Here is a 27,183-nt window from a genome sequence, read left to right as displayed (position 1 = left end):
AAATTGCATAATTTTCTACTTGAAAAAGATATTTATTTGGTAACAGAAATACTTGCATGCAAAAATTTACCTGCTACCAAGAATGCAAACAGAATTCAGTACAGAAAGTACTTCCCCTTTAACACAATTTGTCATGAAACAGTGTAAAAGACACTTGTATGATAAAAAAACCTGAATTTGAGACCCACCTTGTTGTAGTATACAGGGTCCCCTGTCAAATAGCTGAGGTGGACAAATTCCATGTGCAGAGTACCAAACTCAGCGAGGATGCTGCTGCCGGCAGAAGCCCAGCCCCAGTTTCGACCTACACCACTATATTCCAACAAATATGCATTAAAAAAAGGAGAAAACAACAAAAGAATCAGAATTAAAGCACTAGTAACAACCACCGCAGCACATTAAATAAGTAACAGCAAAATATTAACCTGTACTAAAGATTACAGGAGTTGTGGTTTGATTCATCAGTTGCTTCATTGGTTGTGTCTTTATGGAAAAAAGATACCATAACCTCATCATCAAAAAGTCCTGTGATTAAAAGATATAATCTTTTGATGTCATAGAAATATAATGTCTTAACACTGGGCCCAATCTCAATTGCTTATTTATTGTATATTTTTAAGAACAAGAATCAAAAGCAATTATCAGATGAGATGAGTATACTTCCAAAGGTGGCAGCATTTGCTTCCTTGTTCTGCCAAACATCTGTTCCCTTTACTCATGTGGGATGTGCTTCAAGCCAGTATTAGACATTCCAGTAGGATGGAAGTGGGCCCTATCTGTATCTACATAGAACAGTATGTTTACTATAGGCAGAACATTGTGATTTCCTCGGGTTGACATAAAAAAGTCAACAGAAAGCATCATATACCTCATATCTTTTTCACTCAAAGACATACCATCTTGGTAAGTTATAACTCCTAAACTACCTCTGGTTTAACCTAATTTGGGAGTTTTCAACACCTTTCAGGATTAGGTCTTGTTAATTTTCCTGGAGATGACTTCTACTTCTTCTCATAAAAGATTTCAGTTATCAGTAAGACTACAATCAATTAGGAATGTCTTCTTACTTCTTTTTTCAATTATGAATTAGAAAGAGGAAATGTAAAGGAAAAATGTTGGTTATGGAGCAGTATTTGTAGCTCTGATCCCACCTTTTTATAATACAGTAACTACAGAGTGTACAGAGACAAAATCATAGCTTGTCTCAGGGGTTTTTTTGGTACAGGTCTGATAAAAAGAGAAAATTAAGTGTTTCATTTTGAATGCAAAAGCTAAAAAACCTACAAGACAAGAAATCTCCAACTATTTCTTTAAGGTCTTGTCTTCTATTGCACGTGAACCTCAGGATACATGTTCTCATATATGCCTGCTACTGTCACTGCTCTCTGGCATGCCAGCCACTGCTTTCTTGTCTGATGCTGGCTGGTTCTATACATTATCAAGAGACTGATGCAGTAAACGCATAAACAATACCATCACACAGGAAATTTCTGCCACTCCAATCTTTTCCCTTCCACCTACAGCAAATCCTGCTCCCTGGTCCAGCCTGACTGTCCTCTGATACCCAGCCTATGTGCTCAGCCTCCATGTTTTACTGGTAAGTACCCATGCATCTACTGCTTGCAGCTTCTTAAACCTCACCATCTATGTCGCTTGAGCGAGTGAAGCAGACGCTTTTGCTGCTTGAGGAGCATGGCCACCTGGACCCTTCAAACATACTGGAATCATGGTGCAGTGATTGCTAACCAAAGCAAAAATAAAAGTCTAACTTATGCACAGAGGAATTTCAAGCCCTATGAAACTGCAGAAAGAACACAAGACTGAGTAAACCATAATTCTGTGCAGAAAGTGCGTAGGGAAATTTAACCCAACAATATTAATTGTACAGAGATCCAATAAATGGCCTCAGAGGGGGAAGTGAAGCACAAGCAAAGCAGAGAAAACCAGGAAGGGTGGTAAGGCCCTGCACCAACAGAAGGGCAAACCACAGCTCCATGGTCTTCACCCGAGGAATGATAGCAAAGTGAGGATTGTTTCCTGATCCCCAACAGGCATGTAAGGCTAATACTCTCAAAGTCATCTTAAACCTCGGCACAGTCTAACAAAGCACAACAAACGTCTCTCCTAAAAGAATGACAATTTAGAACAATTCAAAGCTCTCTATTTACCATCATGAATTGCTTAAGAGTATACACACAATCTACACATGCATCTCAATTCAGCTACTGTTCAAGTACATAATAAAGATTTTAAAAATACCTTGCATCAAAACCACTCTCCCATAATCTGAGGGAAATCCCAGCACTGAAGAAGCAATACAAGGTAAATTAACCAAGGCAATTCTCTCCCACAAGGCAATGCAAGACCATTTAAGTTCAGTGTCAGTCCCAAACAGCCATCTAAAGAAACCTCTCCATCTCCACATACCATCATGGATTTCAGCATGCTAGCCTTTATACCTTGGCTGAACTGTAAGATGAATGAATATCTGCAGCATCCCATCATTTTCCCAAACACTGTGGGTCTTCTAAAGATAACATTCAGCTCACACAGTACGTAAAACCCAGGAAGTTCAACCAGGGCCTGCAAACTATTTTGGCTTTTTCTATAGGTTCTTTAATGAGTAAAGAACCAATGATTGAGCTCTAGGGCAACACAGGGAATAATATGCTGGGTATGTTCCAATGCCATGTTGAACTCTTATTGCAGAATCAGGAGAAAAAACCCATCATGGTCACAGTTTGTTGCAGTTAAAGAGACAGGATGCTCTGAATTCTATGCAAACTATTCTAAAGTGCTAGGAATGCCAATTTGTCTGCAGCATCTTCTACGGTTCCACTACTAAGAAAAACTGACATATGCCATTACTCATTGTAAGTTGGGAGGGAGGGAAAGGAACATACTTCCCCACAAAAGAAAATTCATTACCTTTTCAGATTCACCATTGCCCATGGTATACCTGTAGGGGTGTTGAAGGCTGGAAGAAGTTTTCCTGCCAGTTGCACTGCTTTGATCTTGAAAACCTGAGGTAGTAGGATCAATTGCAAAGAGTTACAAAGCCTGATTTACCTCCAAGAACTAAAAAGACTGATACCTCCTTGCCCCACCCACCTCTCTGTATTAGAAAAGCTTTACATTGTAAAAAATACAGTAACTTGAAATTTTTTTTCAGTTGTTCACTTTATAAATTTCATTAAGATTTGAACGTGGAAAGAAAACTTGTCATTTTCATTTCTTTCCTTCCATATTCTCCAGCAATAGTGCTTAGGTTCCTATTAAAGAAGGATATAAATTCTCCTCCCACCTGCCTCCACCAGTATTAGGAATTTCAAGTGTTTTCTAAAGGAGTCTTTAAACCATACTTTATATTTTGTAGCTAAAAATCAAGAGAAAACTCCCACACCCCCACCCCACACACAAGTATTTTAACTTTACAAACTTCCAATCTCTTTTTAACAAGAAATATGTATATATAGTGCAGACAAGAGTTTCTATTCTTTTATGAACATTGTCTGTGCAAAGCCATATATACACAGTTTCCTGTAGCTTTTCCTTCATTGATAATGCGTCAAAAAATGATTATAGGCTTCATCTTCCCTCTCAAGTCTGACTACTCATAGAAGTTACTGATGGGACGAAATGTCTTTCACTTCCAGTGTTGTTTCTACTTACTTTTGGATCATAAGTCTGTAATAGCCTCATTCATAGCCTAATATTTATTAGTTAAATACGCAATTGAGAGAAAGTTCCTTCTAAGCCTATAGGAAGCACCTTTTCCAAGAAGGCATTATTTAGTAGATCCCCATGACATAAAACTGGTTTTACCAGCTAGTTGCTAGCATACATTTTCAGTATTCACGCCATTTCTGCAGAAGTATCTTCTTAATTTGGAGATAACATTATTCATCAGTTTGAAGCACCGTATGAACATATAACTAAAAGAGCTACCATGCCCCCAAATAACTTATGCAACATGGACATACTATAGAAACATCATCTCTCTGGTGACCAGAAATAGGACACAAGGAAATGGAATGAAGCTACATCAGAGGAAGTTCAATTGGACATAGGAAAAGGTTCTTCACTGAGAGGGTGGTCACAACACCAAGCCTGACAGAGTTCAAAGAGTGTCTGGAAGATGCTCTTAGTGATACAGCTTAGGTTTAGGTAGTCCGGTGAGAAGCAGAGTTGGACTCGATGATCCTTATAGGTCTTTTCCAACTTGATATATTCTGTGATTCTATTATTATCAACTACCTGAGCAATACTCTGTAATCGAGAAGAATAAAAGCTTTACGAAGGACTATAAGATTGGATTTATAAAAGGCACTGTTGGATTTATAAAAAACATTTCTCCCTTTTCTAAAGTCTATGGAGGAAAACAGAAGAGACACTCACTGGAGAAGCATGCTGAAAAGTTACTGAAAAACAAGCAATCAAGAACGGATGTTTCTCTCATTTTTCATATGAATGTGGGCAAAGATCAATATATTAGTATTCGAAGAGATGACTAGTGAGACATGAAATAAACCAGAAGAGAATATTAAAGTTGACATCTAATTGTGTTCGATGCAGTGGAGTATGGAGAGATGGAGGTGGATCTGAAAGCAATGGGCCAGAAAAAAGAACTTTTACAGAGGTACTCTAAATTAAGATGGGATATGTCTAAACTGAAAAAGAGGATACCTCAGAATATGGTTTGATAGAACTGTGAAGTAAGAGAAGCAATATGGCTTGAATGATTTTTAGCAAAGATACTGACAAAAGACAGTCTCTGAGAAAATATGCAGAAATTTAGCAGTAAAATTGAGATAACACACTCACCTTGAGTACAGGACCAAGTCAAAATAGGAAGGCATAATATAAGCACGAGGTGTAATACAGGTGGAGTCTATGGTAACTGGGGAAAAAGAAACCCTGAAGAGAACTAAAAGCTCCATCTTGGCTCAGTTCTATATAAACTACCTGATGTGCATATATAAATATATGTCAAAAATTTATGCTGGACTTTTAGATTTGTAAGTAGTAGATGGGTGAAGACCAGACAGAACAATCTATAGAGAGTCATCCAAAGGGAGTTCCTTTATAGTGCAGACAAGCTTCAACACCTAATCCAGAATAGAATATTGACTTCCAGTTAATGGCCCCCAGTTTGGAAAGACATTTGTTTAGCTTCAGCTTTTGGATCCTGTACCCTCTGTAAGTGCTACACATTACTGTATTATTCATTAATAAAAGATACTGAAACATTAGGGTAAGAATATTCAATGGGAGAACACCCCTAGAAAATTTGTTGCTAGAATAATATTCTTAATGGGTAACTACCTACTGCTCTCTAACTTTTAATCCATTTGAAATGTACGATGATATTTGGGGAACAATTCACAGCATTGGAAGCAGTTTTTAGTAAGAGTGTATGAAACACTCTTGGGCTGATCTAAATGTGTGTGAAACTAGACAAGGACAGTTAAAGCAAGGCAATCAATACGCCACTTCAGCATGTGAGCAAGCCAGAGCATCAGCAGCAACTGCTACTTCAGACAACCATGTTCAGACAATCTGCAAAAACTTGCTGTGCCCTCCTGCCACCTCTGTTGGCTTGAAGACTCTACATAGCATCAGAAGGTAAAACTGCCTCTCTATATCCTTCCCATACAAGACTGAATGCAAAGAAACACTTAAAAAATTGTCTGAAGAGATGTCTTTCTATTACTGCCACCTCAGTCCTATCTCACTGCTGTTTCTGGATAACAAAACCACCTAGTGCCTGATCCACTATGAACATATGCAGACTGGAGTGAGAACTGGGAGACAGTTGCATACGTTTTTATCAGAGCAAAGTGACCAGAAGAGCATATTTGGAGAGATGTAAAGAAAGAAATGCAGCAAGCAGCAGTGGATGAGATGCCCTTTATAGGAGACTGCAGATGTGATGAGAGTGCTCTGCTGAGCTCATTACAGTGACTTCTTTTACTGAGTTTCAGACTTACCATAAGAGCTTTAACTTTCAAATAACATGGTGGCATCAGGCAACATGGTTGCTGAGCATACAGGAAGGATTTTTACTCCTATTTTTTTTTAATAGGTTGAACAGATAGATTCTATTTCAGCCCTGGCAGTTTCCTGTTGGCAGGCAATACATTTCAAGAAATATATAGGCAAGAAGAGAGAACAACAAAATGAATGGATGCCTGGAAAATAGATCTCATTAGGAAACAGTAAAAGAATTAGGGTTATTTAGTTCAGAGAAAAGATGTTCAAGAAAGGACAAGATAATGACTTTTCAGTATATAAAAGGCTAATACAAAGGAAAAAGAAAGGATTTTTTTTGTTTTTCTGTGGACATGAAGAACACAAAATAACACCAAAACGAAGCAAGGAAAAGTAAATTAGTTATTAGAAAAAAAGCTGGTGATCAGGATAAATAATACTGGAGCGTGACTCTGCTGCAGAGTAATCAATACAGCTTGTAAAAACACACTGTACAACACATGCAACTACAAAGACTGATGTGATTTGACTCTGCCCGGGAACAGAAGACTGACTTCTACACAGCTTCCTTACTGCTCTTCCAGCTATACTGTTCTATTGGGTTTATCTGGCAAGGTTTTGGTAGCAGAGGGCTACAGGGATGGCTTCTGGGAGAAGCTGATGGAAGGTTCACCTTTGAGAGACAGAGCCAGCGTCTCTGGCTCCAAGATGGACCCATCACTGGCCAGGGCTGAGCCAGTCACTGACAGTGGCAGCACCTCTGGGGTAACACGTTCAAGGGGAAAAAGCCTGTGCAACTACAGACAGAGAGAGGAGTGAAAACAGAGAACCAGCTCTGCAGACACCAAGGTCAGTGAAGAAGAAGGGGAGAAGGTGCTCCAGGTGATGAAGCAGAGGACCCTCTGGTGCTCCCTGTGGTGCAGACCATGGTGAGACAAGCTGTGCCCCTACAGCCCATGGAGGTCCATGTGGAGCAGGTATCTCCCACAGCCCATGGAGGTCCATGTGGAGCAGATATCCCCCTGCAGCCCATCAATGACCCCACACTGGAGCAGAAGGACGCCCAAAGGAGGCTGACCTGAGGGAAGCCGGTGATGAAGCAGCTCCTGGCAGGACCTGCGTCCCCATGGACGCACTGCACTGCAGCAGGTTTGGTGGCAGGACTTGTGACCCCGCGGGGGATCCCCATTGGAGCAGCCTGTTCCTGAAGGATGCACCCCATGGAAGGGACCCACGCTGGAGCAGCCTGTTCCTGAAGGATGCACCCTGTGGGAAGGACTCACACTGGAGCAGTTTATGGAGGACTCTCTCCTGTGGGAAGGACCCCACATTGGAAGAGGGGAAGAGCATGAGGAGTCCTCCCCTGAGGAGGAAGAGGGGCAGAGACAATGTGTGATGAACTGACCACAATCCCTATTCCTGTCCCCCTGCACCACTGTAGCAGAGGAGGTAGAGAAAATTAGGAGTAAAGTTAATCCCAGGAAGAAGAGAAGGGTAGGGGAAGATGTTTTAAGGTTTGGTTTCATTATCTCATTTGAGCTGATTTGACTGGTAATAAATGAAACTGGGTTCCTCAAGTGGAGTCTGTTTTGCCTGTGACAGATGAGTGATGTCCCTGTCCTTATGTTGAGCCATGAGTCTTTTGTTGTATTTTGGTTTCCTCCCCTCTGCCCAGCTGAGGAGTGGAAGTCATAAAGCAGCTTTAGTGGGCACCTGATGTCCAGCCAGAATCACCCCACCACCAGTTAATCAAATGCCTTGTCGCATGCATGTGAAACTGTTTTATCTCTCTTGGGATCTACTACCTACTCTGTAGACCCACACAGCACCTTTGTAACTGGTGCATAAATCACAGAGACCAGCCACCCGCCAGTTTCTTTGCTATGCGCTCCAGAGTACAGGACCCTGTAAGAGAGAGGGGGGATCACAGAAACCACGAAGACCAACAGCTCCCCAAGAAATGCTGTTCCTGCAGGATAAATCCATCTGTTTTCTAATGTGCATCCCCCACTTGCATTAATGAGAGACTTTAGCATGTAGAGGTAACAGATCAGAGTCTTCTTAAAGTAAAGACCCTCTAACAGCTCTAGCAAAACATCCTAGTTTGGAAATGCAAACCTCCTGTTCTAGGTAAACATGTGTACTAATCCCAGGGGAGCTATTCTGTCCAGTCTCAACATACAGACATTGGTTTCAGGAGAGTTTCAGAAGCCACCACAGACTTGGAGAAGTATTTCCATTTCACACACCAAAATCTAATACACTAAATCTGCCAGCTTACATGGCCTTTGGTAGGCTAAGGCTTCTTTCTGCAAATGCTGTAAAGCAACAGAAGGATTTTTCCCCTATCAAATATAAATCAGGTAGAATGGAAGTGTGTGAAAATTACCAGAAAAAACAAATCCTAAACCTTAAATTGGGTGAATCCTTCATTAAGATGAAACCATCAATCAGTATCTATAGCAGACCAGTTGTGAGGGCCTGAATAATTTTAATTCATTAAATTGATGCTGCCACCCACCCCACAGTATGAAAGCCTGCTTCTGAGCCTATTAATCCAAGTAAGGCAAAAACATTTAGCAGAAAAGGCCTTTAAGATTAAGATGAGTCTTCAAAAGCCTTATTGATGTATCCAGTGACTGCTGAGATGCATGGCTGCATCTCTAAAACCACCAGATTATGCTTAATACTGCTGTTAGGTGTTCCCTTCCAGCACTGTGAATGGCAAACAGCCCCAGCTAGCCTGTTTCTGATGCTAAGGAGGGGATTATAGACGTTTTATATAAATAATTAATCTTTTTCATTTATGTGCATAGATCAGTCTTTGAGTAATTCTTCTTACACAGTAATAAACACCAGACTTCTCCTTAATGCCAGTTATGAACTAGCGAGTATGTGTGTTTATGCAATGTGGCTGGTTCTGTAGGTTTGGTAACTTTTGATCCTCAAGAAACCATCAGACAAAACAGACATACCACAGATGTTCACAAACACATAGTACTCTCACTGTCAGTAGTACTGTTACTACCAAATCCCACACACATTGCCTTTGAACACTAAGCACAAAGATGATGAGGCAGACCTATCTAATTGTTGAATGCAGATAAAAAACCCTGGAATATCTGACAGCAGTACCAGACTCAGACCCATGAGAAAAATCTTTGGTATTTCTTGTCCCAGTCTAAAAGACTTATCTTTCCACCTTTAGAGTTCAATGTGCAGGAGTGAACTCTTCGTCGCCCTTTCATGGCTAACAACTCACTTAAAGCTCAACTTATCAGACAGGAGTTTCTGCATGAGTAGAGAAAGAGGCTCGTGGTGTGATTTACTGCTGAAAATCAAGCAGCATTGTCACTAAAAAGAAAAGAAGATAACGAGGTTAATAAGTGCTGCTGTTTTGTGGTCTAATTATATATAATACATATAATTACATATAAGCCTTACTGCATAGGAAGATGATGACGTCTGCAGGCCAGATGAATAGCTCTAAGTTTCAACACACTTTCCCCCTTCAAGATTGGGAACTCCTGTGTTTTACAGTGTTCCAATGGCATTCCCTACTACAAGTGGGAACCATCCTGCTACCAAGAAAAGAAGAAATTACTCCCTCTTTACATATTTGCTTCTAATAAATTTCATGGATTTAATTATAAAGGCATCTTGTGAGATAAAGGAGATGCAATTTAGATTCTGGCAACATTTCAGCTATCATAGTATGACTTGAGAGTGGAAGAGCACTTTGGATATATTTTATAGATGTTTGTGAGTGATGATTGAAAATTTGGTCTTGGAGAAGTAAATCCATGTTCCTGTGAGATTTAGTAAGGCAGCCACAAACTACACCACGTATAGCGTCAAAAGAATGTAGAATTACATAAATATACCAGCACCTCTTCGGCATTGTAGGTCTCTTGAGTCACAGCAGATGTTCAAAGAAGGAATATTTGCAGATACTGTAAAGACAATGCCACAGCTAAAGTACTTCTTCTGTCTTTGGTGAGCTGTAATGATTACCAAAGTACTTGATGAAGAATGCTTAGGATTTCTAAAAGACCAAAAGTCTTTAAACAAGAGAAGACTTATCCTGCAAAGGGATGCTCTGGGAATTAAGATTCATGACAGAAAAAATAATACAAAAATTAAAAATCAAACTCCATCTCATCAGTCTAAAAGAAAAAAAAAAAAAAGAAAAAAGGAATCAACTTGAATCTGGACTCTGTGTCAACTTAAAATGGCTGTGGTGTCAATTTGCTCTGCTTTCTTTACTTCCTCCCTTCAGACATCTGTACATATTGACTAGGTCCCCCCCTAAGCCTTCTCTCCTCCAGGCTGAAGAGCCCCAGCTCCCTCAGCCTTTCCTCAGATAAGAGGTGCTCCAGTCCTTTAACCATCTTTCTGGTCCTTCGCTGGACTCCCTCCAGCATGTTGATGTCTCTCTTGTACTGGGGAGCTCAGAACTGGATACAGCACTCCAGGTGGGGCTGCACCAGTGCTGAATAAAAGGAAAGGATCACCTCCTTTGACCTGCTGGAAACACTCCTCCTAATGCAGCTCAGGATATTCACTGTCTTTGCAGCAAGGGCATGTTGCTGGCTCATGGTCAACTTGATTTGCAAAGCTGCTTTGCAGATGGTTAACTTCCAGCATATATCCATGCACAGGGTTGTTCCTCCCCAGATGGACAAGTTTGCAATTGACCTCATTGAAGTGCATAAGGTTCCTGTCAGCCCCTTTCTCCAGCCTGCTGAGGTCCCTCTGAGTGGTGGATCAACCACTCCTCCCAGTTTGTTGTCATCAGCAAACTTGCCAAGGGTGCGCTCTGCCTCATTAATGAAGATACTGAATAGGACTAGACTCAGTATTGATTGATACCTGAGGTACACTGCTAGTTACTGGCCTCCAAATACATTTTGCACCACTCATCACTACCCTTTGGGCTTGGCCATTCAGCCAATTTTCAATCCAACTCACTACCTGCTCACCCAGCCCATACTTCACCAGCTTCTTTTTGAGGATCTCATGTGAGACAGTGCTGAAAGCCTTACTGAAGTCTAGGGAGACAATATCCACTGCCCTCTCTTCATCTCCCAAGCCAGTAATTTCATCATAGGTTACCAGGGTTGGTTGAGCATGACTTCTCCTTTGTGAATCCATGGTAGCTACTCCCAATCACCTTGTCACTCGTAGGCCAGAGAATAGTTTTTCAAGATTAGTTGTTCCATCACCTTCCCAGAGATTGAAGTAAGGCTGACCGGCCTGTAGTTCCCTGGGTCCTCCTTCTTGCCCTTTTTGAAGGCAGGAGTGATCTAAGGGTGACGCTATTCATCTTGTGCTTTAGCTTTGGTACCTAATGATACTCATTTAAACCTTAGCCTTTTAATGTACTACAATTCTGTAAGGCCTGCAGCTGTTTTACGCAGAAGATTTAGACATGCAGACAGAAAGAAACTGGGCTTGATGCCTTAATTCTAAGAGTCTTCAAAGTTTTAAAACACTGCCAAATTCACCCTGATGGAAATCCAGGACCAGTTACTTCTATTCATGCAACTGTTGCTGCAGAGTCCTCCTGGGTGAGGAGAATTCTGGTCAAGAACAATAGGATAAAGCAGATATTACTTCATACATCAACACTACATAGCTTGCTGATTTACTTGTTTCATAGGCCAATAAAATGCTTCCTGAAATCTTCTTTCTTTCAAAATAAAAAAGAAATCATACCGAAACAAAAAAATCCCATCAGAAAGTCAACACTTAAACATAGATGAACGTTTATGACTGCCTCCTCCTGCACCCGTTCTGATCCAGGCCTCTCTTCCCTTTAAAGGTCTCTAACGTCAATCCAGGTCTTTTTTTCCACTAAAAGAAAAATAACATTGTGAAGAGCTTTTCTGAAACTCCCTTAGTTTTCAAAACATGCAGACTAGGCTGACCGTTTCTTTAGCCATTGACACCACAATCAGATTTCTACAAAGAGAATCACACTGGGTACCTGTCTGAAAGATCTGCTTTGGTTGACAATTTGAACGAATGGTAAGAAGGCAAGAAAGGCTGTTCAGTTTCAGACGATGCATGAAATTAGGCGATACAACAGTTGCTTTCGATCTAAAAATAATGGCTACGCAAGTCTTGCTATCTGTTAGTATGCCTGTCTGAAATTCAGAGATTCAGCTTGTAAAAAAGATTTAATGCCATGTATCAGAATTATCCTGACTTCAATGAAAAAGCTGCAACTTCACTCCACATTCTCTTTCTGAAACAAAAAGCTCAGTAAAGCCCACATAACTGTACTGGTCCATTCATACACTCATGCTGCCAGGTCTCCTCTTTCCTAGAGGCTCTAGACTTCTGAGATGAAAACAAAGGTCACCTTCTTAGTGTGAGGACACCTCACACTAGACCATGTCACCCAAGGCTCTGTCCAACCTGGCCTTGAACACTGCCAGGGATGGAGCATTTACCACTTCTTTGGGCAACCTGTGCCAGTGCCTCACCACCCTCACAATAAAGAACGTCTTCCTTATATCTAACCTGAACTTCCCCTGTTTCAGTTTGAACCCATCACCCCTTGTGCTGTCGCTACAGTCCCTGATGAAGAGTCCCTCTCCAGCATCCTTGTAGGCCCCCTTCAGACACTGGAAGCTGCTATGAGGTCTCCACAGTTTCTCTTCTCCAGGCTGAACAGCCTCAACTTTCTCAGCCTGTCTTCATACGAGAGGTGCTGCAGCGCCCGATCATCCTCAGGGCCTCCTCTGGACTTGCTCCAATACTTAAACTGCATCAGTTATATGCAGATAAGAAGATTACCTGGTTGACTACAAACTTTCCAAATTATATTTTACAAATTAGCAAATATATGTTCAAATGCTGCTTCTTAAATATAAGATAATAAATACTATGGTGGCTTTCTACCACCAGCAGAGAAAGAATTGCAAACAGAATTCTTAAGTGATGCTATCTTTATCTTTTACTAAAAGTTTTCCCAAGCTGCTTTCCTGGACAACAAACATGAAGAATCTAGTTACTGTTGACTGAAGCATCTTAGGATCCAATGAAATATTCATTGTTTTCACACTATTGATTATTTTTTTAAAATCCACATGAGAAAGTTTGAGCATGTATTAACTTATCAGAAATATTTAGAATTTTTGCTCTAGAAGATCTAAACATAAAAATTTGGCATGCACTGGCCACCCAGCTAATCACATTTAAACTACCTGGCACTGGCTAATAACATCTCAATTAAACCGCACCATTTTGTTCACTTCAATAGCTGTGTCAGTTTCCTTGGCATGGGTTTTGTGCATATCTGAGTAGAAAAGTTAGACATTCTCCATTTTTAAAGGGACTTCAAATCTAAGGCACTTTACACAAGTCAGTCAACACCACAGATCACTTAAAATTCAGAATAAATGCAATGAAAAACTGGCATATAAATGCTTCGTCGAGCTGATCATTCCAGGAAGAGATACATCACACTGGTTTTACTCCCACCTAACTGAGCCAAAACCCATGGCAGTCTTGAGTTAGTTTGCTCTTCTATTATTATTACTATTATAAGAAAGTTGCTTCCAGCCTAGGCAATTTTTATGCTTTCTCTTTCCTGCTTTTCATATCTCTAACTTTTTCACTGTAAGTTTACCCATACAAGCAGTATTAAGCTGCCATATTAGTTACATTTGTAAGTAAACTGTTTCAGGACTAGAAGCAACAATCTTGATTTTGCACAACATACCAATAACATGATTGGTATGTTGTGCAATATACCAATTTTATATATATATACAAATATACAAATTTTAAATTTGTAAATTTAAAATCATCAAGTCCACCCATTACGCCAGGACTGCCAAGCCCACCACTAAACCATCACTCATGCCTAAGCATGCTCTAAGGATGGAAGCGGGCTTTTAAAAGACAATTTCAGTCAATTTCTTGTTGTTGCGGGAGCTACAGTAGCACAGGGAACCACGATGTGAGAGCACAATGTCTGGCATCTGGCTTACATGTTCTCCTGCTAGTTGCTGGCAGCAAGAAAGATTGGTTTAAAGAGCGTGGAAAGAGTGAATGCAGAAAGAAAAGGGAGAAAAACGAATTTAATGGCCATCAGGAAACCAAACAAAAGTGCCATCAAGGGACAGAAGATCAGCATGGAACTTCACCAGCAGGGGAACAGAAGCAGTAAAAGATAGGGGTTCCAGTCCCCCACCTCACAGAAAGGGAAGTATCAGGGAGAAGTTGTTATGAGAGCACAAATAGGAGCTGAAGGGAAGAAACAAAAGGCATGAGGAGGAAGGACAGGGAATGAACGGTGAGCCAAAGCAGACAACACATAGCAAGAGACCATGGAGGGAGTGCCAAGAGCGTAGTTGTAAAGAATGGGAGTATGAGAAATATCTTGTGGAATCTGACAGGGGAAGAACGCTTTTCATCTCTAGAACATATTCTTAGGACCTAGAATTGACCCCAATATATCAGCCTTTCAACATGCCTTTGCAGCCAAACATAACCAAGTAAAGCAAATGGTAAGAATGAATCTCTCTAATTAATCAGTGATCTTTGGTATTTTGGTGCTACCACTTGCTCTACTGAGTTAAGTAACAGACTGCATTATGTGCCTGAAGGTCCCAACCCAACTGATGATCTAGTCCCTCTATGGTTTCTAAGAAGGAAAATCTGTATTAGAAATCCTAAGAAATGGTCCTAAAGACAAGTAATTAAGCTGTTTGTGCTATACTTCCAAGCCTCATGAGAATTATTTTTGTGCAATAAAAAATATCTACTTTCTCTGATTATTAATCTCTCTTGATACTGGCTTTTTTTTAATGGTAATACCCTCTCCTAACATGTTCTTCACTCATGTCAAATACCTCCTTAATTCCCCCTATATTTTTCTCTGCCATGTCATCTTTCTTACACTCTATCAATTTCTACTTTCTTTCTCAGTTATTCCTGTCTCCTGTTTCTCTTGAATGTGCTGCCAAGCTCTTCATTTTAAATGAATCTTGATTTCCCCTTTAGACATTGCCACAAATTACTTAGTTCCCTTTAGACCGTATGTGCCTACCCAAAAACAGTTAAACAGAGATGAAATTACATATTGTTTCACAGGACATGCACTCATTACACACACAGTCTCCCTCCTCTCGTTGGTATGATGGGGGGTTGGAATTAGACGATATTAAGCTCCTTTCCAACCCTAACTATTTTATGATTCTATGTGACAGATCACAATGCAAAAATCAGTCTAGAAAAAGAGATGATTTTAAAAAAAATAATCACACGGCTTTTACTTCATCAAAACCAGACCCTTTACAGACCGTCAGACGCAGAATACATTACCTTACATTGCACTGATGAAAGTGCGTAAATAGTGGTTTGTGTGTTGTTTGGGTTGGTTTTGTTTTTAATGAACAGTTTTGTTTTCAGAGATCTACGGACATATTTAGTTTATCTACAGTTAATACATATATTAGGACGAAGCTCTGTCAGAAAATTAGTTGGCAGACAAAAGCTATGAGCAATGACTTAGTAAGCATCAAATCTTCAGAGTTGCATAAATTCTGCAGCGCACTTGAAAAAGCAAATATTTCTTTTGAAAAATGGGGAGAAAAACACCCTGATCTTCTACAGCAGAATTTAGAGATCTCAGGGCCAGAAATAACATACAAAGATTGTCTTATTTTATGCCATGCAAACACAAATCAAAGGCTCACCAGAGCAACAATGTGACCATCTATATAATTACCAAGCTACCTTGATAATTACGTCAGTAAGTAGCATTTAAGTAAAGCACTGCTTCCAGAGATAGATCTGGACTGAGTCTTATACCACATACTGACTATTCATGCGTCCAGGAGGCGTAACTGTCAGTCCTCTACCTTTTCATTATTTTCCTATCTCTTCTGCTGGTTTTACGCATCCCTTTAAGAACATGATTACGAAGAAGTTCCCAGCACATACCAACAGTGGCCCTTTACTAATGACTTAGGCAGAAATAAGTTCCTCCTTGTATTGAGAACTCCTATTTATAAATCCATATGCTCATAGGTCTTTTGCCACAAGATTTCATTCCAAAATTCAAACTGCCCTCCTGGCCTTTTCCAAGTTCCACATATTCCTCACAGCCACAGCTACTCAAGACATATTCCCTGGTCCTGTTCCCATGTTGGTTTAGCCAACATGGGTTATTTGATCTTCTTATAAGTTACAGCCTGCATCTACACCATTAGCAACATTAAAATGGATTTAATCTACACAGGCCAAGTTGAACAATTGATTACATTTCTCTGGAGTTTTCTATTTATTTGCCATCTCAGCATGAGAAATCTACAATCAGCTATAAATTCTTCTGAGAATATTTATTGTCAAGTCACTACTACAGTGATAATTTCTTATTTTCCATTAATTGAATTTCTGGGATAGGGAGGAGGAGTGAAATCAGACAAACTGTCCCACAGATACCTAGGTCACTTTAAAGGACCTTTTCCAAACCTGGACATACGTAGTTGGGTTCTTTTTGTTTAGGCATTTATCTGCAGTTTTCTGTTTTAAATTTTAAAGATGAATGTTAAAAGGCTCAAGAATTTCTTCGTCATTTCTTTAAAGATTTGTTTCCTGATTATCTAAGCCATAAACGGTAACACAATCCTACTCCAGACAGCAGCCTCTTGTCTCCTTACAGACTAGAAGAGTTCACCCTCTTTCTCACGTGATGGCTGCACATGTCGTTAGAGGCAACGTGATTTGTGTTAATATTTTTGCTAGGTTTTAGCGATTTTCCTTCGCAGTCATTGTAGCATTCACAGCATTTATTTCTCTCTCACAGTACCTGTTTCTTGTCTCTAAAGTTCCTTTTAAAAAGGAAAACGTAATAGTTAGCCCTGAATGAAAACAAGTTCGAAAAGGCCACACCAGCCAAAGACACCTGGTTTTAAAGTGGTATCATGTCCATAGTCCTAGTGTTGTTTTGTTTTAAAGTGAAAAAATATCCTACTGAAAGAGCAGTGTTTTCAGTTGACAAAAGAGAATACCATGCTCCCTCTCCAGCTCAGCTCAAACTTGAAAATCCTTTGTGCAGACACTAACTTAGGAGTAAAGAACATAGGAAAGCTCATTGGGTAGAAAGTCACGTATTAGTGCGTCAACTGTAATGTCAGTAAATTAATGTCTGGATACTGTGCTTGCTCTTGCTGGTGCCCATCAGCATCAGTATGACTGGTTCGACTACTGAAGAGGGAGCCAAAAACTAATAGACATAGTCATCAGGAGATACATGGCATGCGAGTAGTTGCGAAAGATCTAGTCCTTCTCAGCTTTTGTAGCCCTCTACAGGAACATGACCGAAGAGTAAGCTTTAACAGTGGCTATCACTGCACAGTTAATGTATTTTCTAATTCTAACAGCTTGTCCTTTATTTGCACCTGTTTAAAGCATGTTATACTAAAAGGCCATGCTATTTCCAATCAGACTTCGAGTAGAGGGAACAAAATTGCAACGAAGTCAGTTTTCCCCTCCTTTTCTTCTCCTTGGGTGCCCTGGAGTACCAAAATGCAGCAATAAATTGGGCTACATGTAATTTATCAGAAAACGTTTACTACAGCCTAGTAAACAGATTACAAGGTTTGCTATCTGCACTGCAGCAAGCAGTGGCAATGCCCAATGTGTGAGAATGCTTTAACACTCAAAACAGACAAAAGGATTTCTTTTTTCAGGCTGTGTCCTGTTAGGGACCAGGGAGCTGTCATGACTGCTTATGAATAAGCAGCTCAGCTCCTGGCAACAAACTGAAATCCCATCTTCATTGGCTAGCACATACACAACGCTGTTATCTCTTCTGAGAGTTTTAAACCTTTGAACGAAAACTTAATTTAGATAAGCCCCTTCATAGGTACAGTCAAAACTTCTGTGAAACCATTTCACAAAATATATTGTCTTGCTTACCAAAGACCTATACTTTAAATATATAAGTCAGTTGTTGGGGATATCTGTTGGTATAATATACTATATTATATTTTTACTAGGGAGTCTTCTCAAAGAGAAGAGATGGAGCCTGCCAGTTTGCTGGAAAGGATTCATTTGATTATTTGTTAATAGAGTACCAGGTACTTACCACCAGCCCTTGCTCTATTTTAAATGAGATTTCAGGCTTGATTTATCCACCTATTTTTTTATTATTTTGCCCAGAAAGATTTGTCATTTTGATGGTGTTTATAAAGATGAGAAAGGCAAGCAAAAGGAAAGCAATTGCTTCATATCTAAGGCTGGCAAAGGTAAACATAGTAAATATTTATATATATATTGCAAATACCATAAATAACTTTGTTCAACAAAAAACAAAACAGTAAGCTACCCCTTTTACTGTATTAATAAATCAGCAGCAGACAAGAACACTTCATAATGGTGTAAGTGTCCTCCTGCCACTATCACACAACATAACACTTTGTTTTCTTACTTGATGCCATTTCTCAAGCACAGCCACATACGCCACATAACTGACCCTCTATCCATCTTATGTCATTCCATGTGTTACTGCTGGCAGGAGTATTTTATTTGCCACTACCAGTCACACCAGGAGTTTTAATGATTTGTGAAGCTCCATTTCATGGAAAAAAAGCAAGCAGTCAACAGGTAGCTTGTGCACTCTCTCCACAAACAAATGCTGTTCACACCAGGTAAGATGCTTAGTTACTCTAAAGGCAAGATAGGGTTACTCCTTGCACACCTTACAAATCTCTTTATGGACTGATAACAAATGAGCTCTAGGCAAAGCATGTAAGTGTCACTTACTAATCCTAATTGTCAGTCACTTGCTTTACAAACCACAACATATGCAATAATTGGAACCAAACCCTGACTCCTGCTGAAAACAGCTGCAGCTGAACCTTTGCAGGGAGGAACCCAGAAGCCCTGGGCTCAACACAATTCTTACCAGATGCCAGTCAAGACCATTACACCTGGATTTTCAGAGCCCACTGCTCACTGCAGCATTCCTTTGTCTGGTTCATCTGCCTTCAGGAAATGTTCTGAATCTTCAGAGTTTTAAGGACTCTAATCTGTCAGTGAGGGCCACAGACACTCAGGGTGCTAACTGCCGAGTAAAGGTGAAGTCATACTTCTGTTCACTAAAACACCCCAAATCCAGTGCATAGCTCCAGTATGTTTATGCTTAAGTCTATCCACTATCCAATTACTGATGTCTGAGATTAGCATGACAACAGGTACTTTCACAAGAATACTGTAAACCTTCATGAATGAACATTAATGGCACACATGCCCAATAGAGTTTTACAGAAGAGAGTAAGAACAGAAATGTTCATCCTGGGTGCATAAACATAGGTGTTAGTCACCCACCTGCCAACACTCCTGCACAGAAGTTCTTCCCCTGTCATCTTCCCCCTGGCTGGGTTTGCATTTCATGCATATGCAGGATAGAACAATACCTCCTAAGCACCCTAGAATTGCCCCAGAGAGAAAGGGCACTGCAACTTCTTTGAATGCTCCAGGGAACAAATAAATGGTACTCAAGGATAATACTCAAGGGAGATGCCACAGTACTGAGAGACAGCAGACATTCCTTTAATTGGGATCACTGTGATATGACCATTCCTGTAGATTTGATCAAAAATTTCGACTTTACCTATTTATTCTTCGAGAAGTTGGACAGACATTTGGCGTGTAATACAAGTATCACATTCATTCTAGCAGTGGGTATAGGCACTGCCAGAGGCTATTGGGCAGGAGCCAAAGAGAAGCAACAGCAACTCAGTAAATGCAACTGTAAAAGAATCAGAGGATTTTGAACACACAGCAGTTAACTCTGGTATCTTTTTTATGTTTTTGCAAATATCACTGTTGTTCTTTATCTTGCTAATGCATTATTGCTGCTATGATCATTATGCATTTCATTAGTGAACATTCAATAATGTGTTTAATTACAGGATTATTCTGCATGTATGCACCACTTTGGCTCTACAGCTGTTTGTCTCCTTCCTTGAACAAACTCCTAGTTGGAGAGCAGAAAGTTCATTTACAGTGTCTTCAAGAAGCCTTGGAAGCGAAGAAACCACTCCTAGCAGGGTTCAAAAACTCACTGCTGCTTTTTGGATGGTCTTCAGAAATGAGGAACAATGGGCCTGGATCCTTCAAGATCCTTTAAGAATCTCCATCTGCCTTTGGGAGCTCAAAAAAGTTCACATAGACAATATTAAGAACTGCACCTTGTTTCTGCTGGCATTGTTGGTCTATGATGTCTTCCTTGTATTTATTGCTCCTTCACTAACCAGGTTTGGGGACAGCACAATGGAAATGATAGGTCTTGGACCATTTGATTCAGCACACCATAAGAAAATCCCACTTCTGCTTAGATTCCACTGTGGCACCCTACATCAGGATCTCACAGAACTTTTACTGTCCTAGGCCTTGAGGACATTGTAATTCCTGGTCTCCTGGTAGCCTACTCTCACAGATCAAACATTCGGGAATACTCACCGTGGATCAGTTTTCTAACTTCTATTGCAGCTTCTAGCTGTGGTGTTGGCAAGCTTTGTTGTTTCAGCATTAGCACAGAAAGATCAGCCAGCTCTTTTCTACTTGGTGCCATTCATTCTTACTGCTTGCCTGGTTGTTGCTTTTTTGCACCAGAAGTTGAGAGCATTATGGGCAGGCAGTGATTTTACACATCAGGCCTCCTGTTCTCCTCAGAAGTCAGTATCAACTACCCCAATGCCCAGAAAGACCCAGACCCACAAACAGGATGAAGAAGTGGAAGAACATGTAAATCAATCATATGCCCAATAAAGACCAATTAGATAATTTGTGTTGAAAAGAATAATTTACCAATACCAGTATACACAGTAAAGAGAAAACCTCATGTTACCCAGTGAAAAAGCAAGCACCAAACATGACTGATCTTGAGCAAAATCTTAAATCAGAGAACTGCATAGACACCATGGAAGAATTCCAGAGCCACATCCTGAGAAACCAGCTACTAAATATAGCTGATTTCCAGGTAACAGAGGAACCTCCCTAAGAAAGAGACTTCAAAAGACTGTATGAACAGACAGCTTCAATCTAATAATAAAAGTGTAACTTGCATTTCACAAAAAGAACAAAGATGCTACTGCAAGTGCTTTATCTTGCTCTGACCTCCGTGCATACATGATACTCTTCCATTATGCATTTCTATCCTGGTGCTATTACATACAATAGAGCGATATCAAGATACTTTATTAGTGTTGGATAAGAAGTTGAAGATAACCATAAAGTACACTGAGCATTCTTATACAGCAAGTCTAGGGAATTGAAATAAGCGTAAAAGAACGTGCTGTTCTAGGCACAATGCTAAATAATGTCTTTATAGGCATCATTGAGAACCATAAAACCCATGGATTCATAAGACAAGAATTGTACTTGTGTTAGGATGATGCATGACACAAAACAAACCCCTTAATGCAGCCACACACACACACACACACACACACACAAAAGTTGCTTTTTTGTTTTGAGTTTGGGTCTTTTTTAACTCATGTAAGGCTTATTTTCATCCTAAGCTGCTGTACTCAATTTTACTCCAAACTAGGCATATGGAACATTTCATTTCTACTTATTTCTTTTATATTATCAACTCCAGAACAGTTCCCCCCAAGCATAATGAAGACCATGACTAGTTCCTATAGAAGTTAAAGGACTGTTGCAGGGATTACTGAGAAACAGTCTGGCTCAATTTAGATAAGAAGTCATTATATATTTTACCACCAGTATGTTAATTTGGCCTGTTAACTCCATCTGCCAGATGGGAAAGAGGAAGCACGGTAGTGCCTGTGAACTCAGAAGGTGAAAACCTTGTAGTTCACACACCTTAACTACAAGATCATGCTTCCTTTTTGAGAAAAATGCAAAATGTGAAGATTATATCCACTCTATCATAACCTGGGGTGGAAAAAAGGTGTGTCTGGTTCTCACAGTATGGCTTCCAGCCACCTTCTTGCTTAATAACCAACTCTCCTAAACCCCATACCTCCAAAAACATTAAGTAGCTCCTGATTGAGTATATGAATTTTGCACTTCCTATTTAGAGGTTCAGGTACTTAGAGATTATGTCTCTTAATATGCATCTTAGTAAGGAATAATGGTGAGTGAAATAAATGCTTTGTCTTGGTTGCTCAGTGGAAACTGTGAAGAAACCTCTGGCAGATAGCAAAATACAAGAGAGCCTCCCTGGACATACAGCACTCCCAGGGAGATCTCCTCCTTTTTTCTCCTGCTTTTTATCAAGTCTCTTTTTGCTTTATTTGTTTTGACAGTATAGTTAAAAAAAAAAGAAATTCCAGTATACCCCACTGACACTGGGGTCCCCAGTACAAGAAAGGAATGGACCTATTAGAACAAGTCCAGAGGAGTGCCACGAAAACAATCAGAGCTGGAATACCTCTCCTGTGAAGAAATGCTGAGAGAATTGGGGTTGTTCAGCCTTGAGAAGAGAAAGTTCAGAGGAGACCTTATAGTGGTCTTTCAATCTATAAAGGGGGCTTATAAGGAAGACTAAGAGTGACTTTTTACCACAGCCTGTAGTGACAAGAGAAGGGACAATGGTTTTAACACTTAAAAAAAGTAGGTTTAGATTGGATATAAGGAAGTAATTCTTTTACAATAAGGGTGGTGAGGCGCTGGCACAGGTTGCCCAGAGAAGTTCTGGATGCCCCATCCCTGGAAGTGTCCAAAGTCAGGTCAAATGGTGTTTTGAGCACCCTGACCTAGTGAAAGATGTTTCTGCCCATGTCAGGGGCTTGGACTAGATTATCTTTAAAGGTGCTTTCCAATCCAAACCATTCTATAATTCTATACCCCACTATTTTAACGTATATTTGTTATATATTTCAATAACGTACTTCAGAGAAAAGCCACAGGCTCAAAGCTATAAAAAACACAAACAAACCCAGAACCCACCTCAAGAATCAAAAAAGCAAGGACAGATTAGGACCTCGCTCCAATATAGTAGGAGAGATAAAGGCAGCACACTCTTAGATCTGATAATATACACCACGCCAGACACCAGATGGCCTGTCCACAACCAGCCGTGAAAAACTTACTGTACAGAGGATTTAAACCAGGGCCTCTGAGACTGCAGACCTACTTGCCCTGCCATCAGATAAACCTTAGTGCTGTTTCAACTTTAGAAGAGTGAAACACAGTGCACCGCCACATTTTCCACTGTGTCAAGTTTCACAGATGTATCTTGATTTTCTTCTATTCAAAAGGCATTCTGACATGGAAAAGCTGAGAAAGATGATACTTTCATTAAGATATACTTCATTGTTCCCTCGCCCACTGCAGTAAGAGGGAACTTTTACTTAAAGAAGGGACAGCAATACCCACAATCTTAATAGGAAAGATTTAAAATGTTACCATCGAATGTGATCAGCATCATTAAATCCATGATCACAGTTCATGATCCTCTAAGTAACGTCAGTAACACGAGGGCTAAAAATATAGCATGGAGACCACAGAGTCATGACACTAGACACCCTAAGTAGTTTTTAAAAGCTAACATGTTTCTAATAAAAGCATTAAACAGAAAAATTTTATCTAAATCGATAGCCAGCTGTACTTAAAAACTATGATCATTATGACTCGTAAACAGATAAAATCCTATCAAGCACAATTACCCTCTTTATACAAAGGGCAAAGGCATCTAGATAAACCACACTGACTGTCAAATTCTCCAAATGTGGCCACTTAAAAGTGACTGAACTTTCATGGCTGATGCTGAGTCCTGGACACCTTCTTTAATGGTTGTCACTATAGCATCTTTAACAGCACTAAGGGACAGGAGTCAAAAGAAAATAAGAACAGCTTTTATAACTGTCACCAAACAGCAGTTACTCCTGTTGCAGACCTAAGCAGAATTTATACAAAAAGGGGAAACTTATTCCAAGCAGCCTGTTCATTCATCAGGAATTGTAGTGATAGGACAAGGAGAAATGGGTTTAAACTAAAACAGGGGAAGTTCAGGTTGTGTACAGGGAAGAAGTTCTTCCCTGTGAGGGTCGTGAGGCGCTGGCACAGCATGCCCAAAGAAGTGGTAAATGGTCCATCCCTGGCAGTGTTCAAGGCCAGGTTGGACAGAGCCTTGGGCAACATGGTCTAGTGTCAGGTGTCCCTGCCCATGGCAGGGGGTTGGAACTGGATGATCTTTAGGTCCTTTCCAACCAAAACCATTCTATGATTCTATGATTTTTCATTATATAAACAAGACATGCAAAAGTATGGAAATGAGTATGAAAACCTTGTAAACCAGTAGCTAGAAACAATCTTACAGAAGTAGAAGCTTGGAGGAAGGAAGATGGGGATTGGCATATCAAGAAGGTGTAGGAAGGAAATATAAGTGAACGATAGCTTGATGTACAAAAGGCGGCTACCTACCAGTATATAGAGATCCCTTAGAGGCATAAGCCCACGTGCATATTCACAACCTGATGAGGCAAAACATCCAAACAGGTAGGTACTGCATGTCAGAACGCAGTAGGGGGCGGGGGGGGGGGGGGGGGGGGGGGGGGGGGGGGGGGAAGAAAAGAAAGAAGTTATGCATGCCCCAATCCTGAGCTAAGGAACACCTTCCCATACTGGAAACTCTAAAGAGTTCTCACAGAGGCAGGTGTGTCTCTCCTGGGCTCAATTACCAAAAAGCCTCAAGTTCCCTTGTCTTATCCGCCCTGACAAATTGCAGACAAACCATCCAACTTGGCAACTGTTGTCCCTCGGGTTCCAGAAGCAGTTCTATCTGCCATGCTATTTTGAAACAAACACAGCTTGAACGCTCTTTTTAGGAGTTCTTTTAGAAAAAACATAACACATAGAAACACTTGACAGGAACAATCTTCTATAAGTCATGAAGCATTTGAAGTCCATTGGAAAGACTTGATGCCATAGAAATATTTTTAAAACCAAAAGTCAGCCCAATGATTACAATTTAGGAAAGACAGGGGGTAAAAGCTTTCCAAGAAGGAAAGAAAGAAATGTGTTGATGAAAACTCTTTAAGCAAAGGAGCTTATTCTGACCCTACCAAGCAGTTACAATCAAGTGAAAGGAAAAGGAATACGCAGTTCTACAAATGCAGGCAAAACGTGATTTGTTTTACAGTGTTCGGCTGAACCCATCCTCATATTGGGGCAAAAAGGTTCTTAAGGGTCTTGTGCACAGCTTTGGTATTGACCTACACAAACAATCCAGCTACTGATCTACGAACTTTGCTCCTTCTCTGAGGTTTTTCTTATTCACAGTAGATGACTCCAAGGAGCATGTTCCAGTTCAAGTAAGTTATCCAGAGACAGGATCAATGTTCCTAGCTGAAGAGATGATGTGGGACTGCTCTACTCAATGCTTGAAGGCTTCAGTGATCACATAGCACTTAATGTGATCTGAGCTATAAGCAACAGAAATACAGATTTCTGGAATGGAAGCATCCTTCAACATGCTGCTGAGGTCACTCACACTACAGTAGGAACGATCATGACTACTCCTAACAGTTCCAGCTTAGCTACTTAAGCTGCTCCTTGGCAGAAGTTGAAAAACACATGCAGCTCAGACCCCTCTCGTGAGACTTCTTTGCTACAGAAATAAGAACACAAACTTTTCCCCTTGCTTACATCTGGTAGCAAAAGAAAGCTATGTTCTGAGGGCCTTCTAAAGAAAACTGTTAGGTTAATAATGCTGACCTTAACAAAATTCAGAAGCTGCCTGAAGCTAATATTTGGGTTGATCATTCAGTGATATTTATGCCTTCTTTTGTTAGGACAGAAATGTAAAGTAACAGGGCTTGAATTTCACCACTACTCTGAAACGAGTGATAGCTGCTACAAAGACTGTCTCCCTAAAGAGGTGCAACAGCAACAGTTTAAAAGGCTGACTAGTACACTGAGGAATAGGATCACTCCCTGAGGCTAAAATCCTTACTGAGGTGTGAGGAAACTCCAGAGGAAGACCTAAATCTGGCAGATTCTGGAGGCAGAGAAAGGCTCACTGCCATCAACACAAGGTCAGCTCTTCAGTTGCGACAAAGGAGAGAAAAGGGCAAAATTATGTGCTTCTCCTTCCCTTTGGACCTCCTATTACAGACCACGTGAATCACTAGCAGAAAGGAGTGCTTGCAGTTGATCCCACTGCAGGTGGGGGGCTTGAAGAGCATTGAGAATAAAGAAGGTGAAGCAGTAAGACTTGATGAAAAATAAACTAGCAATTTCTTTTGACATATACGCTGGGTTTTCTGCTTTGCCACTAAGCCATTCTTCCAAAGAGAAAACACTCCTATGAGAGAAAAATCACAGATCCCAGAATGATAACAAAGACAAATATGGGGTTTTCTCCTGGTTATTTTTAGAGCTGTGAGCTTAAAATCCCTGAGAACTTGTTGATACATACGAGGTGCTCCCCTAAAGAAGAGCAAAGATACATACTCTTACTCTGACGGTGCTGAGGTGCTGGCACAGGTTGCCCACAGAAGCTGCGGCTGCCCCATCCCTGGCAGTGTTCAAGGCCAGGTTGGACGGGGCTTGGAACAACCTGGCCTAGTGGAAGGTGTCCCTGCCCGTGGCAGGGGGTTGGAACTAGATGATATTTAAGGTCCCTTTCAACGTAAACCACTATGATTCTGTGATATGAACACCTGAAAGTGTATCAAACCTTAAGCCATGAAATATGGCTGGAAGCCTGATGTTTTAGGCTTTAGAAGGGCCATGAAAAATAAAGGATAAATCCAAACAGACCAATCAAAGACATAGGTAATATATCAAAAGACAGCAGAAGACCTATGACTTAATCTGTAGGTTGGATTAGGTTCCAGCCTTGTTAAAGTATGTGAAGGAAGAGGTCACAGCAATGTTACTGCTAGACTAAACAAGTCCATGGTTGCAGGTCTTTGGGTATATGCAACCTTTCAATCTAAGCACGTTTTTGCATAAGTGCTCAGAAGTATAAGTATCCAATCTTTAACAGAAGTTTCAAAAGTGGGATAAAATTCACTTGATGTTTCTCAGTCTGTCACTAAGAAAATGGTAAGACTGTGTAGCTCTTTTGTGAAGTAAACCTACAGCCTTGCAGGTCAAGTGACAAAACTCTTATTTCTAGCTTCCTGGAGTTACAGAATATCAAACCAAGTTATTGGCATAAGAAGCTAGCGACTTGACATTTCAGGCTGA

General features: G+C 40.4%; 1 protein-coding gene across 2 annotated transcripts in view; it reads right to left on the bottom strand.

Moving 5' to 3' along the window:
- Nucleotides 1–27,183, bottom strand: part of MAN1A2 (mannosidase alpha class 1A member 2) — a 141,947-nt gene that overhangs the window by 50,033 nt on the left and 64,731 nt on the right. For both annotated transcript variants that reach the window (XM_030471971.1, XM_030471972.1), the window contains exons 6-7: nt 2,929–3,023; nt 189–312 (exon numbers count right to left, since the gene is read on the bottom strand). In XM_030471971.1, coding sequence (XP_030327831.1) covers nt 189–312; nt 2,929–3,023 — 219 coding nt within the window. The remainder of the gene's footprint in view (nt 1–188; nt 313–2,928; nt 3,024–27,183) is intronic.

The sequence above is a fragment of the Strigops habroptila genome, chromosome 2, assembly GCF_004027225.2.
Source record: "Strigops habroptila isolate Jane chromosome 2, bStrHab1.2.pri, whole genome shotgun sequence".
NCBI classification, from domain to species: domain Eukaryota; kingdom Metazoa; phylum Chordata; class Aves; order Psittaciformes; family Psittacidae; genus Strigops; species Strigops habroptila.
Note: the sequence above shows the minus strand (reverse complement) of the source record. Positions and strands in the feature narration are given on the sequence as shown.